The sequence below is a fragment of the Phalangium opilio genome, unplaced genomic scaffold, assembly GCF_054372755.1.
Source record: "Phalangium opilio isolate 3A_F unplaced genomic scaffold, DU_Popi_V2 ptg000209l_1, whole genome shotgun sequence".
In the NCBI taxonomy this organism is placed as follows: domain Eukaryota; kingdom Metazoa; phylum Arthropoda; class Arachnida; order Opiliones; family Phalangiidae; genus Phalangium; species Phalangium opilio.
Window position 1 is genome coordinate 16,270,652 of NW_028324217.1, and position 15,223 is coordinate 16,285,874.

The 15,223-nt window shown below is 35.5% G+C and overlaps 1 protein-coding gene across 1 annotated transcript; it reads right to left on the minus strand.

The window, feature by feature from the left end:
* Positions 1-915: 915 nt before the first annotated feature.
* On the minus strand, positions 916-9,515 carry LOC149620865 (putative glutamate receptor). The gene is made up of 8 exons (XM_089854894.1): positions 8,998-9,515; positions 6,162-6,253; positions 6,001-6,088; positions 5,781-5,933; positions 3,514-3,637; positions 3,233-3,453; positions 2,875-3,170; positions 916-2,018 (listed from the first exon to the last, which is right to left on the minus strand). Exons 1-8 carry the CDS (start codon positions 9,040-9,042, stop codon positions 1,787-1,789), a joined length of 1,251 nt encoding a protein of 416 aa, XP_089711020.1. The 5' UTR covers positions 9,043-9,515; the 3' UTR covers positions 916-1,786.
* Positions 9,516-15,223: the final 5,708 nt, after the last annotated feature.

Consider the following 15,223-nt stretch of genomic DNA (forward strand, 5'->3'; position numbering starts at 1 on the left):
CCCTACTTTCCCTAGCTAAGAGAAGTATGACTGTAATGAATTATGAAATAACTCAAATGAACAGAAGTTATTCTCAAAACTTTAAATATTTACTTTCTATCAATATTCGGTAAGTGATTTTTTGATTTGGAATGGGGTTAGCGTATTGAAAACTTAGCCTATTGAGTATTTGGGGGAACCCATTTTTAACTCTTTAAGCTACCTATATCACGGAGAGGCTCTGTTTTCGGGGGGGGGGCGTCGCAGATTGAATTTCGGACCAAACGTGTTCCCAACCGCGTTCACAGTTAGCGGAAAATTGTTATTTAAAACTTATTTATAAAATGAACTGCTACTTTATTTTAAAGTAAATTTAAAATTTAGGGAGATTTCGGAACGTGGTTCTTCCTCAGCCGTTACTATATCTAACTGCTGACGAAGGACCACGGTCCGAAAGCTCCCGAAAGTTCAAATATACTTTAAAACACAGTAAGATACAAAATCCATGAAGTAGCTGTTCTTTTTATAAACAAGTTTGTAATAGAATATTTAACCATGGAACAAATTTTTAACATTTACGATTGGAAAATTGTTCTTTGCAACGATAACTATTAGGTAACCATTGGTCATTTTTATTCGGAACCATTTTTTCATGCATCTCTCCTTGGCCAGAACAAATTGAGTTTTAATTAACTGGCTAAATTATAAATTGTATTCCCGTCCATTCCCCCATACACCAATCTGTCACACTGGCTCCTACCCTTACCGTCTGATGGCCTTAGCCCATCCCACATGGACGCCGATCTGCCCTTTTTGGCTTCTAACAACAGCCCATCTAGTGGTTTGCCGTCTATACCACATAGATACCAATCATTCGTAATGGCTTTCACTCCATCATTATAGTTAGGGTTAAGATTAAGACGGCGATCGACGCGACAAGCTTACAATCAACCTCATAAAGAAGAAAACACCACCAAACGAAGAAAATATGAGCTTGAAATAGTAATTAGTACCTCTCCATTAAGTGAACAGAAGAAAAGGATTGCGTGTAAAGGAGTGTGGGTGTCGGTAGGAATGGAGGGGCAGAGACTTTTTATTTATATCAAATCCAAGTTACATCAAAATCTGGAGGTTTTGCAGTATGATATGTTATTTTTTGTTAGAGTTACACTCATACAAGTAACTATTACGTAATGCTTTTTAACCGAATGCAGATATCTGATTTGTGATCCGAACAGATCAAATATGATTGCTTGACTTCGGCTATCGGTTAAACAGTTGAGAGTCATTTTCTGTTCAAATCAGATGCCTTTTTCAGATACACATTCGGGTCACACCATATCTGAGATAAAAACAATGTTATTGACATTTGAAACGGATATCTGCGGCTTCGGACTATAGTTTCGGATTAAAACCTTTCAAGAATTTAAACGCTTGAAATGTATTCAAAACGATTATACTTAAAAAACGTCCAGAAAAATTTAATATTTGTTGGTGGTTGGATGTCGAGGGAAACAGTGGAGAATATTTTCCCAAACAATTGACTTGGCACGACTAGTACGAGGTAATAGTTGTTCCTAGAAGCAGGAAATTATTTGTGCGGCACCAATTTAGTCAAAACCACAACACTGATTGCGATTGTAAGCACTCCTATTACGTAATAGTTATTTTCTCTTTTCTCTGCGTGTTGAAACTACATTTCATTTCTAAATAGTCAAGTTTGAAAGAAATTCTATTAAAGAACCTTGGTCGCTTGGTAGCTATTTATAAGAGTCAAAAAAAATTTGACTACACGGTATTACGTGGACTAGGTGTTAGTTTTTAAAAATGATCGGTATTTTTTAACCACAATTTGGAGTATAAGAGTTATGAAGGAGGCCGAAAAGCCCAAGACAAAAACACGGAAAATGACGATAAATGCCAAGACGTTGATAACGACGAATGCTTCCGGTGTTTCGGATCTTTGACAGGGATGCAATTTCAGTTTCAAAGACGGGTTCAGATCTTCCAAGCAATCACCCTCTGTCAATTGGCGTAGCCTAGAAAACCAAAAATCCGTTCTCGATTGTAATAATATGAGTGAATTTCATAATTAAAATGGTTTTCTACACAACAAAACAAAATACAAACTCTTTTAGAAAAAATAAGGTTTTACAAAAACATTTTTAGATTTCATTTAAGATGGGTGTACTCTGTAATAGCAGTTCTTGAAAAAGCAACCGCGGTTTTAAATAAGCGCGGTGTAAATATTAAGTACAAGTAGACCAGCATAACCTTGCCTTACCTGACCTAATATTTATGGGCTTAAAATAACCAAACATTACCTGACCTAATACTATTCGGGTTGAAATAACCAAACTTAACCCTTCACAAAATGAAAAAAAAATAGGGTTCCAATAACCAAAATTAGCCCTACACAACCTGAAAAAATAGGGTTCCAATAACCCATTCTAACCTTACAGAACCTATAGTGCTATTAGAGTTCAACTTAGACAATCATAAACGACTAGCGCTTTGCATACCCCAGCTGTTCTGCTATTTAGGATACTGCGTTTACGTTACCGTTACTTAGGTAGCTGCCGTAACGAATAAACGGCCTTTTTTTCAGAAACCACTATTTAGAGAACCATGGCTGTGAGAACCACAATTAAGAGATCAGTTCGTGTGGGAAGCGCTCGTATGTAGGCTTAGAGCACGTAATTTTCTATCCAATATCCACAAATTGGTGGATAACCGATTATTTATAAATAAAGTTGTGGATATAATATGATTTAACATATAATCTATGTGGATAATTTTCGAGTATGGATAAATATAAAATAACGTGGATAATGGATAGATAATGCCGAGCTCTACCAATAACATTTGCCTTAGAATTGAATTCGTAAATCTTACCTTTTGTTAATGACTTTAATTAGTGTTTGCGAAATGTTTTTCTTGAAATACATTGACCGAAAGGCTATCATTAAAGGTTTGCTTAGTTTCATTTTGCAGTTTCGTGTTTTGGCGTATCTGGCCTTAATAATATTCCAGTTGGACATATCAGACAATATAAAGAATTTTTCACGACTTTCGATTTGCGAATGGAGGATATCGGAATGCATGTTGCTTTTTTTAACGTAACACGAATTTGGGTTCGCTTCTACGCGCTTAAATACCTCAGCGTAAGCAGCGCTTGTCAATGCATTTTTCTAAAAAAAATATTAAGTCAACATTTAGCCAATCGGAGCCTTGAGTCATCTTGATTACTGACCGAAAGAAAATTGACGTTTAATGATCCGTCCTTTTTCAATAAAGGTCTGGCGTTGGGAAATTTAAATATGTCCTCCATGACATCAAAGGGGACAGTGACAGTTTTGGTAGAAAATTCGGAAGTCATTTCCGATGATACAAAGATTAAAAGAATAAAAGATGTCAGACTCCACGTTACCGAAAGAAATCGAGCGACTCCATCACATTTTACGCTCTGAGGACCTTAATTAAAAGAAAGTTCGATATGAAATTTGTAAGTAGCGTCACTCTTAGAATTCATACTTGTTCCTAGAAGGCACTGCAATAAAAGCATCCCGGGCAATTCTGATTTCACTTTTCCATACTTTGAAATTACCTTCCCAATCATGTAAATCAGCAGAGCCAAGCCAACAAAAGCCACAATTATCTAGCGATGTTAAATATAAACATGGAAAAAGTGTGAAGCTCTAAAATATGTCTTAGTAATTCCAGAAGTATATAATATATCTCTTTGAGAGAAGTGTACTACATAGCGGGTTAATTGTAACATCATTCTTCCCATCGGAACATTTGGATCAATGTTACTAAACTGAATCACAAACGCGATATAGTTCCCTCACCATTACTCTATTAACGCTTTATTATGTTCAAGGCGCGCTTGTAGATTTTGTCCCACGTCAAGACGAGGTTTGCAGGTTTATTGCTAAGGATTTAGTACCAAACTTCTGGAATTCACCCTACGGTGTGATGCGCACCTCAAGTTCGGTGAGCAGGAGAGCAAACGAAAAGCGTGAGCCTGGGTAGAATCATGTTACATAACTTTAGTATTAAAAGGATACAGAGTGTCATCCTTCTTCTATTATCTCCTTCTGGTAATTCCTAATAATAATGGCTTCTTTTTCTGTACTTGTTAAAAATTAGTACTTCATTGTATTAACTTATTTAAATATTATTTCTCATTTAGATTTTGTCTTTAAGTACAATTACTTAATCAGATTAACTCCTTAATTATTCTTTCTTAAATATATTGACTTGGTGACTAAATTTCCTTAAATAGATTTACTTGTAACTAAATTGCTTTAAATAGATTTACTCTTAACTCTAAATATTTTTGGTACACCAGCGGATGTTTGGAGACTATAAATTGAGTCGGAGCTAGCTAGATCACGTATGAAATTGGAACCATAGCTCTCCGGAGAGTCAAAGTAATAAGTTTTCCCTCACTCGCTGTGGGGGTTACAAGTCATATTTTTCACTCTTCAATGGGCTCATAGTACTTGTGGAAGGTAAAATATGTGAATCCATAATACGTTAGTATTTATATGCTTGCAGTGCAAACGACACTTTGCCTAGTGACTGAGGGGGAAGTGAACTAGCGACCTCTTGTATCATATTGATACTTGTGACAAAAACTGATATCCGTATTTGACTAATGTCCCCAAGCCAGTTACCTCCTTGCGCTGCTCAAAACGAGATTTCCCGCTACAAATATGGTGGAGGCACTGGACAGCTTTTATTCAGAGATAAAGTTAGTTTTCTTTAAGAGTAAAATTTATTTACGGACAACGAAAAAATGTATTCAAGAAATATTACGCTGACAAAAATTGTTAAAGATTCTGTAATGCGGAATTTTCGTGTCTTGTCCGCCGTAATAAAGATAAATTAAAAAACCGTCCACAAGGTAAAAAGTCTATTTTAAATTCCCCGTTATAAAATTTTAACCACCTTTTATAAGTCCATGATGTCTCAACTTTAGAAGAGAAAACAATTATACCCCATTTTTATTAAAAAAAAAAAGGTGAGATTGATATTAAATTTCATTGCCAACGCCCTGCACTGTATAAGTCATTGCACCGATTAACACCGGTGTGATAATTTCCTGATACAGCTTATAGGAATTATGATAACTTACCTAGTAATATTAGGTTGAAATTAACAAAAGGTAACCTTACCTGATTAAGTGATATTAGGGTTAAGTAACATATCCTAAACTTACCTTACCTGATCTTGTGATATAAAGGTTAAAGTAACAAATCCTAAACTTACCTGAGCTAACCTAGTACTATTGTGTTCAAATAACCTAAACTAACTTAACGTCACCTGACCTAACCCTATTTTGATTCAAATATCCAATTTTAACCCAACCTAATTAGGGTTCAAGTAACCAATTCTAACCTTAACTGACCTAGTATTATTTGAGCTCAAAAAAACCAGCCTAGACCATCATAAACAACATCCGTTTTTCACATCCCGGTTGTACCGCTCTTTAGGGTACTGCTGTAACGATATTTTAAGAAACTGGCCCAACGGATAAACTGAGTATTCGGAAAACCGCCTTTTAAGGAACCACGGTTACGAGAAACACTATTATGGGATCCACTCATACGGGAACCGTTCACATCAGGGCTTCCCACTAAATGTGTCTAGTACTGCCGTTGTACCATTACCATGCATTCTTATGAGTCCAGGTAGTCAAGTACCGAATCAAACTAAATTGCTACCCTTTCTTATTGACTCAAAAATGTTTTGGTAACATTGAACATTATTTCCCCTTTAGTGTTAAAATTTACCCATTTGTCGATAACCGAATAAAAATCCCATTCGTTCTTTTGGTGAGCTCCAAATAATATATGAGTTCTTGAAACCAAAAAAGGATGCGAAGTAGCGAAGGCATTCAAACGTTCAATGTAAATTGTCGAAGGAATTATGGAAAAATCAGCCTCCTGAAAAAAATTCAAAGGTATAAACTAAGACCTCAAATCAACATTATTACAGTCACAGTTGACCTACATTTCGTTTGAGCACACCGAGAAGTCCGTTCCACGAACTACCAACTTCAAATCCATTGTTGGAGTCTGTACTCGGGATGAAAGTGAAGCTGGAATATTTTGAAGGTGAATGGTGATATATATATATATTTATATAGTTGATATATATATATTGAATCTTACGTTATATTATCGACTCTTTTAAGAACATTGAGGAATTTAATCATATAACCATATAGCTCTCCGTTTCCATTGTTAATGACATATGGTGGTGACTGGTAATAAAGAAAGACAGGATTCAAAATTATTCGTCACTCATTCTTCAAATGTTTTCTGTTGTGTGTGCACATTTAAATAACAGTGAGGTCGTGTCTGTCAATATAGTATCGACTTTGAGGTACAAAAAAAGGTAAGAAAATTTATGAACGATTTTCTGACAATCTCGTATAGGGAAACAAGTACATTTTCACGCGTCGTAGCTCGTTCTTTAATAGTAAAGTAGTGCTGTGCGAGTACTCGATAAGACTCGAGTACTCGATCGAGTATCGAGTCGAGTACTCGGCTCGATACTCGATAAGAGATTTTCTGAGACTCGAAAAAGTTTCGAGTATCAAACCAAGGCTCGATAAATACTCGAACCTGCTTTTGGAAGGCCTTCAACTCTGAAAATAGGATGTATTAGCTATAAAAATCTACAAGAAAGTCATGCTTATTGGTTAACAGACGCACATTAGTGCTCATTGGGTAGTTTAGATCATAATGCCAGCGCAATGTAGTAGGGTAGTAGCTCCTAGCTGGTAAAATAGTGGAAGTAAAAGTAATGAAATACAGTTAAAGGGGCGTTTACTATTATTATTTTATTAATTTATTTATTTAATTATTTATTTTAAGTTTAGGTTAGTAATTTTCGTTTGGAACTTTGCGTGAAGTATAACAATGGCTACAAGTGACTTCGGTGAGGAATGACAAGAAGATATTAATGAGGAATTAAGTTTGTTAAATTTAAAGGGAAGAAGACTAATACCGTCTGGGAATTGATGGAAGTAGTTGTCGATGGTCAAATGTCTATTTTGAGAGCAATAAATTAACAGAAAGTATGAAAATACTAGAAAATCAATTCCCAATTACTCGATAAATACTCGAAACAAATTTTCTAACTACTCGAGACTCGGCTCGAAACCAAAAATTCAAGGCTCGCACAGCCCTATAGTAAAGGCGCGGCCACCATGATACTGTTCAACTCGTTGTTTTTGAGGAATTACCTTGGAGAATGGGTCATGCCTAGTTTACATATTGACGAAGTTTGTATACCAAAGTATAATGCTGTATACAGGTACAGCTAGTTCGCACTGTCAATGCGATAGCTAAAATCTATTTATATTAATAAAAACTGTCTTTGTAGACAAAGTCGGGAAAAAGTAAGACATGTGTAAAAAAATTATTTGCCTAAAGTACAGATATTCAATTTTCACTTTTGAACACATGATTATGAAACATCAATTATTTGAAAAAATTCTTATCTTAGTTTTTTTCACCAAAACTACTTCAGTAAAAATATTTTAACATGACACATATATATCATTTTAAAAATAATACGCGTTTTTCATTTATTTTCTCTCAAATATATACAATTAGGTTGAGCCCTATAAGGGGAATAAAATGGACAGAAAAACGTTAATAGCTGATAAAGTAAAAACTCTATCAAAACAAAAAGTGTTCGTTCATTTGAAAGTTTTTGAAGTTCCAAAACTTGACGTAATGTATAGCTCTCAAAAGATAACGATCAATCTACAGATCTTTTCGACACATATATATTAACATCACAATCAAACTGCCTCTATTTCCCATTTAAAAATATGAAAATTGAACTCATAAATCTCAATTTTTTTCAGACTAATATTAATATTAAGAGCGAAATACTAGGGTAAATAATGTTGAAAAATATTTTTCGCAAATGAAATTATGGTGGAAAAACTAAGATAAGAATTTTTTCAAATAATTGATGTTTTATAATCATGTGTTCAAAAGTGAAAATTGAATATCTGTTACTTCATGCATTTAATTTTCTACACTTATCTCTTACTTTTTCCCAGACAGTTTTTATTAATATATATTTTAATATAAAACCGTTTTCAAACGTAAGAAACGAATATTTCATTTCAAAACGGTGGCGACAAAATGGGTAAAATGGAGAAAAACTCCCATGTTATTTCTATGGGAAAATTTGAACGTTTTCACCAAAAACACTGACTAATTTAATGCGTAGATCATTTTGAAATTTTAACCACATGTTAAGGGAATGTTTTCAAAACAGTAAACATAATACGAAAAATGTTACATCCAATCAAAAACTCCCTTTATACATTAAAGGCAGTATAAAGTCTTATCTAAGAGAGCTACTGCTCTCAGAATTCATTCCAAAAATGTCATGAAAACTTGTATAACTTCTAACATAGGATATGGTGCTTTTTGAATAAAGTCTAACACACGACGACGATGTAACATATTTATAGACACAAGGCTCAATCTTTTTGAAGATAATTCAACAAAGTAACATTTCTGCTTAATGTTACAGCTAGGGTTCGTACGAAATTTTTTACATTGAAAATCCTTGACTTTTCCTGGTTATCCCTGACCAAACTTTCGTTATGTCCCTGACCATTTTAAGGTGTTTACCAGAGCCCACTTCATCACCCCTGGCCCATATTTAGCATTGCTCGAATCATGGTTTGATATACCATGACATATCGCTGACCTTTTAGGAAAAGTTTTTAAATCCCTGAGTTATCCCTGACTTTCCCCCCGATTATCCATGTCCCTGACTCATTCAGGTTTTCCAGGTTATCCAGGTTCCGTACGAACCCTGACTGTTAACATTCAAAATCAAATATCGCTGTTTAGAAATTAATTGAATCAAATCTAAAAACGTTAACACACAAAAACTTATCATGAAAAAAAATGTTTCCGTTATACATTGGCAGTTGAGTTTATATAATTTCATAAAGGGAGCTTTACTTACAACATGATATGTGGCTCTGAAGCTCTTTTCAACATCGACATCCATTACAATCTGCTGGCGTTTAGCGTCGGAACTAGTTACATTTTTTCCTCTTAGCTAGTCGCTATTATTAAATTCTGACAGTCTCAAAAGTTTATTACACCCAATGTTGGATATTTCTTAGTGTATGACCCTCCCTAAGATATTCAATTTCGCTAACGCTATGGGAAATAGACTATATGTTTGAAAAGTTTTTATTGTCTCGCGTGTGTTGTTAACGGTCCTATATTATTATATTATTATTAATATTATTACAGGGTGCGACGTTTTAGAGTCACCCAATACAAAAATGCCACGCCGTGTGTATTTAATGAGTATATCGAAGAAAGACCGGATTCAGTTTAAGCACAGTAGAGAGATTAGTTGACGACTCGATGGTACACCCGGTAAATGAAATAGCGTGTTTCTCTTCATTCCCTGAAGGTTCGCGAGTAGATTAATTTTCTGATAAACGTGCAAATACACCGTACATAGATATGACCAGAAGTCCATTAAATTGCTTTGGTCCCATTGAACCGAATTCCCATTCGACAGAAGGGGTTTGGGGGGGGGGTCCCATTCGACCGAACGTAGCCAAAGGTGCGATTTTATTATAGTCCCATTGGACCGAAATTCTATTGAACTGGAAGAAGACATACTGTGTGGTTTTGCATTAAATATATTTTTAATTTCACAACTTATTATTGTTAAAATAAATGTGAGTTGAAAATGTATTACTGCACTTATTTTAACTACGTTTTAATTACGGCGAACCTCACCTACCCTAGCCTAGCCTAACCTAACCTACCCTAGCCTAGCCTAACCTAACCTACCCTAGCCGAACCTAACTAGGGATGCACCGATATATCGGCCGATTTATCGGCCTATCTTTTTCATATCGGTATCGGCCAATATCGGCTTCGTGTAAACCGATATTTCCGGGAAGAATTTGACAAGAAATAAAGTAGTCAATGAATACAAATTGAAACACATCAAACAAATTTATGCTCACAATTTAACATTTGCCTTTAAAAATGCAAGGTTTTCCACAATCTCAGTTTTATGCCGTTGTTTACGACTCTGAGCATGTAATTTCCCTAGTTTCCCATACCTCCCGCAGACAATCGAAGTCGACACTGACGCTCTCTAATGTGTTTGGTGTCACTAATTTACATTTTGAACTTTTCACTTGTGGTCCATAAGTCTGCTTATAACGCTACTTCATGTTGAACAAGGAAAGGAGCTGAATTTTTACTAAAACCAAGCATGGATTTAACTTAGACCACACCATTTTTAAGGAAGGCGGTTAAGGCTAAAATATGAAGCGGTCCACATTAAACGAAAGAGCTGTGACACGTGCCTCTAGTGAAACAAAGTAAAAACGTAAATGGTCCTAAATAATGCTGATTCTTCTCTTGGAAACGATATTCATGGGGAAATATTATTTTTTTATGGGCCTATAATATCGGCCGATATATCGGCTACGAATTTGCGATATATCGGCCGGCCGATATATCGGCTGGACCCATATCGGTGCATCCCTAAACCTAACCAAACGTAACCTAACCTAACCTAACCTAACCCAACCCAACCCAACCTTGTTTGGAGGTAAAAAGATTATTTATATGACTATTAAAAGCCCGCCTCTTACCACGAACAATTTATTAGCAATAATAGAAATATTATGGAAAAGATGTCAGATAATTAGAGAATATTTTGGAAAAGGTGGCAGCTAATTAAAAGGAGAATATTTTGGAAAAGGTGGAAGCTAATTAATAGGAAAATCTTTTGGAAAAGGTGGCAGCTAATTAATAGGAGAATATTTTAGAAAAGGTTGTAGCTAATTAATAGGAAAATATTTTGGAAAAGGTGGCAGCTAATTAATAGAAGAATATTTTGGAAAAGGTGGCAGCTAATTAATAGAAGAATATTTTGGAAAAGGTGGCAGCTAATTAATAGGAGAATGTTTTGGAAAAGGTGGTAGCTAATTAAAAGGAGAATATTTTGGAAAAGGTGGTAGCTAGTTAAAAGGAGAATATTTTGGAAAATGTGGTAGCTAATTAGTAGGAGAATGTTTTGGAAAAGGTTGCAGCTAATTAGTAGGAGAATATTTTGAAAAAGGTGGCAGCTAATTAATAGGAAAATCTTTTGGAAAAGGTGGCAGCTAATTAATAGGAGAATGTTTTCGAAAAGGTGGCAGCTAATTAATAGAAGAATATTTTGGAAAAGGTGGCAGCTAATTAATAGGAGAATGTTTTTGGAAAAGGTGGTAGCTAATTAAAAGGAGAATATTTTGGAAAAGGTGGTAGCTAGTTAAAAGGAGAATATTTTGGAAAATGTGGTAGCTAATTAGTAGGAGAATGTTTTGGAAAAGGTTGCAGCTAATTAGTAGGAGAATATTTTGAAAAAGGTGGCAGCTAATTAATAGGAAAATCTTTTGGAAAAGGTGGCAGCTAATTAATAGGAGAATGTTTTGGAAAAGGTGGTAGCTATTTAAAGGGAGAATATTTTGGAAAAGGTGGTAGCTAATTAAAAGGAGCACATTTTGGCAAAGGTGTCAACGAATTATTGGAACCTAACCTAACCTAACCCACCCGAAACCAAAATATTAAAATTTTAATTTAAAATTTAAAGACATTGATGGAACTACCATTAAGACTGTACTTCATTTTAAGCACAATTTGTTTATTAATTCTATTTATCTCTTGCCTTGAAAGGGATGAAAGTGAGCGTTTTAATTAGTATCACGAAACATTCACTTTTAATATTATTAACGTACCTTTCGGAGATTTGAACCAACAACCTATCGCTTCGCAGTCCAACATCGTATCCACTACACCACCGAATCGCTGACTGCTACAGTGTTTCAAGTTATATTCATGTATTTTTAGAGGCATATTCGGACGATTGGGATTTCGGTCCATCGGGAATATAGCCATTGGGCTGGAAATCTAAAATCATTGCGGGATATTCGGTCGAATGGGATTTCGATCCATTGGGAATTCGGTTGAAAGGAACGATACCATTAAATTAGCCTACGAAGTGAACAATTACTATAGCTGGTATGGCGTACGTCTCTGCTGGGATAAGAACTCCTTCTAACTTCATGGATAGGGGATTAAATTTTTCCCCCTTTCCTAACACTGTTAGAAATCTCGAGCTCCTCTCTAGGAAGTCTTTCTTCACGTGAGCGGGGCGTGACTTCTTCAGCCCATGAACGCTGGATTGTTTGCTTTATAAAAAAATAAAAAAAGGAACTGCCACGGTTGTTAAAGGGAGGGTGAGGTAGAAAATCAAGTGATTTTTTTTATCGATTCTTCCTTCTACTAATTATAAGACCAGTCTGCATAGTAAAACATTCAGGAAATACTTCCGAATAATTTTAAAATTCAAATTAGGTTCAGATTTAAGGATAATTTTAAAGAAGAACCTCCGACCAATCGCGTAACGCCTCGCCTTTTTATTAACAAAATTCTCGTGGCACGCTCCATGTCTCACGCCCAAATTTTATCAAATCTCGTGCTAAATTTCAATCGACACGGAACGTGCCACGAGAATTTTGTTAATAATAATGCAGGGGGTACGCGATTGGTCGGACGTCCTTATTTAAAATTATCCTTTAAATCTGAACCAAATTTTAAAATCATTGGGAAGTATTTCCTGAATGTTTTACTATGCAGACTGGTCTTGTAATTAGTAGAAGAATCGATAAAAAATCACTTGATTTTCTACTTCACCCTCCCTTTAAATAGTTTTTTTTCAATAGGTTTATGAAGAGTCACAAAAAACTGAATGACCTTGACTGTTCCAAAATTCACACCCTCATCCCTTCTCCTATGCTAAAGAGGGCTCGGTTTTACAGTGGAAGGGGGCGTTTTCGGCCAATAGTTTTTCTCTCTCGATAGCGCAAATTTTGGCGTACGAGTCGCACCTAAACCGGAGATCTGAGAAAAATTACCGCGAGGTGGCGAAGGTGTCGCCCCTCTTCAGTATTGCTACACAAGAGAGGGGAGTCCCAAACCCCGCTTTTGGTTACTTCCTAGGCTAATTTAATGGACTTCTGATATGACCTGCAAGTGTTTCTACGGGGGCACGGAAATAATTTAAAGGGATACTCTCAATGTTTTCCAACGAGTACAAGATTAGGGCAGTTTGAGGTAAAAAATGTGCCCAAAAATTATGTGTCGAATTAAAACGTTTAAAATTAAGAAAAGTACGTAAGATACTTTGAAATTCAAACCAGCCGTGAAATACCCTCCAACTTGTTTTCCGGGTAGTGACGTTGCTAATGGGTCTTTGATTCATTGGTTGTTTGGAAATAGGAGAATTTAGGGAGCTTTAGACCACTGTATAGTAGCTTTTCACCTTCACTGGTCCACTGGGAAGCGGCGCGTATTTGAGAAGGCTTTTGTAAACATAATTTTGATTTTTCATGTTTGTAATCCTTTGTTCTCTTAACTCTGGGTTACGTTGTAGAGTAAGGATGATAGCGATTTGTCAAAATTGTTACAGGTAATGTCCAAAACCCCACATTTTTATGCTATTTTGGCAAAGACTTAGGTTCCATGTATAATAATGGTATGGCTTTATTTTAGCCTAATGGCCCTAATCTAAGCTTTAACATATTTTTTGTGTAATTTTGAACGCCAAATTACAGTGAAATTATTAACCTTCCTTTAAACTTTCAAAGAATCTATATCGAAATGAAAAAAAATAATAAATTGGCGAAAATGCAAAGTAGTATGAAATCTACTTTTAGGTGTAAAACTACTATATCTCCGAGTGAGAGGAGGGTAGCGGGGGTAATGTAGGTGTTTCGCTCGTGCTTTTTCCGAACGACTGTAGAGGGGGAAGTGATCGGAGCGGCGCCAAAAACTAATACTTTTAAAAATTAATTAAAAATAGTTGAGTTATTAAAACTATAAATACATATATATATTTGAAACCGTAATTTTAGGTTATATCTTATTCAAAAATGATAGCTTTTCATTAGTAGTCAAAAGATTGATTCTATCCCTTTAAAGGTAGGGGTATAAGTATAAGTCCAATATAAAAAATAAGGTAAACTTTATATGAAAATGTCTTTAAAAGAGGACTCCGCATGAGCGTCTTTCTTAAAGTAGTTCTACTAGAATGTGGTCGACATAAAAAACCCCAGAACAGATAAGGACATAATCTCCTTTCACAATGGTCAAAATACCACAAACGATATTCCCCAAGAGATGACTAGGACAAAATACGCCAAGCCACGGGGCAAACTCGATCCCTTCACCTCCATATATTTATGGCCAATGTTAAAAAGTATTAGCCCTCTAAGCATAAGCCAGTCTTTAAAGCAATGTTGGCTCATGTGCAGGACCGGAAATAAGCACAGGACACTGGACATTGTCCAATAAAATTTAGAAATGTCCTATAATTTTTCTTAAAACTAAGGGGGTCACTGGACATTTTGACCAATAAATTTTCTGAAGTTATTATAGTTTAACTATGAAGATGCGATACTATTTTTGCACACTCCAGTGGACAATGTCCTATAAAATATCTAGTCAAAGTGGGGGTCACTGGGCACATGTCCTATAAGAAATTTTCCTTATTTCCGTCCCTGCTCATGTGGTACCAGGTGGTACCAAAAACATTTTGGCTGATCTTCTACACAAATTTGACCTGGTCAAAGTTAGGAGCCAATCATAATTCGTCCTTGATGGCGGTCCTAAAACTAGCCTTTGCAAAGCTTAGAGGACAAGTCAGCTCCATCCTTCGATTATATGTGCATCTACAGGCATTTGTTTAAAGTAAGCCACAGCCGAAAATTGCTTTAAAGGGATGGCGAAAAGAAAAACGAAAGGATTTTTTATCAGATTTTCTCCTAATTTTTAAGATTTATCTGCATTCCGAAACACCAAAAAAATATGTAACTTAAAGTTACATAGATACAAATCCCTCCCCTTTTTCGGCAATGATACGTAAATCCATCAATGATGGGGATTCAATTTGACTTAATCTAACAAAATGAAACGTGACATAACCTAACCTTAACACGATTAGCAGTAGAAATAAACCTAAGCTAGTACATCCAGACCTAAGATAACCATATGTAACACGTGTTGTAGTACAATTTACCATAACGTTAAGAAAACGAATAGCAGCACAAAAAGACCTAGGGGCCGTATTCTGCAGAAAAAGTATGCTCCTCCCCCGGACTTAAGCT

Bases quoted from the DNA above. Each gene is read 5' to 3' on its own strand.
- LOC149620865 (XM_089854894.1), bottom strand. From the start codon at position 9,042: ATGGATGTCGATGTTGAAAAGAGCTTCAGAGCCACATATCATGTT. The intron at 6,254-8,997 runs GTAAGTAAAGCT...CTTTATTACCAG, and splicing joins TCAGAGCCACATATCATGTT to TCACCACCATATGTCATTAA. The intron at 6,089-6,161 runs GTAAGATTCAAT...AAAATATTCCAG, and splicing joins AAAAGAGTCGATAATATAAC to CTTCACTTTCATCCCGAGTA.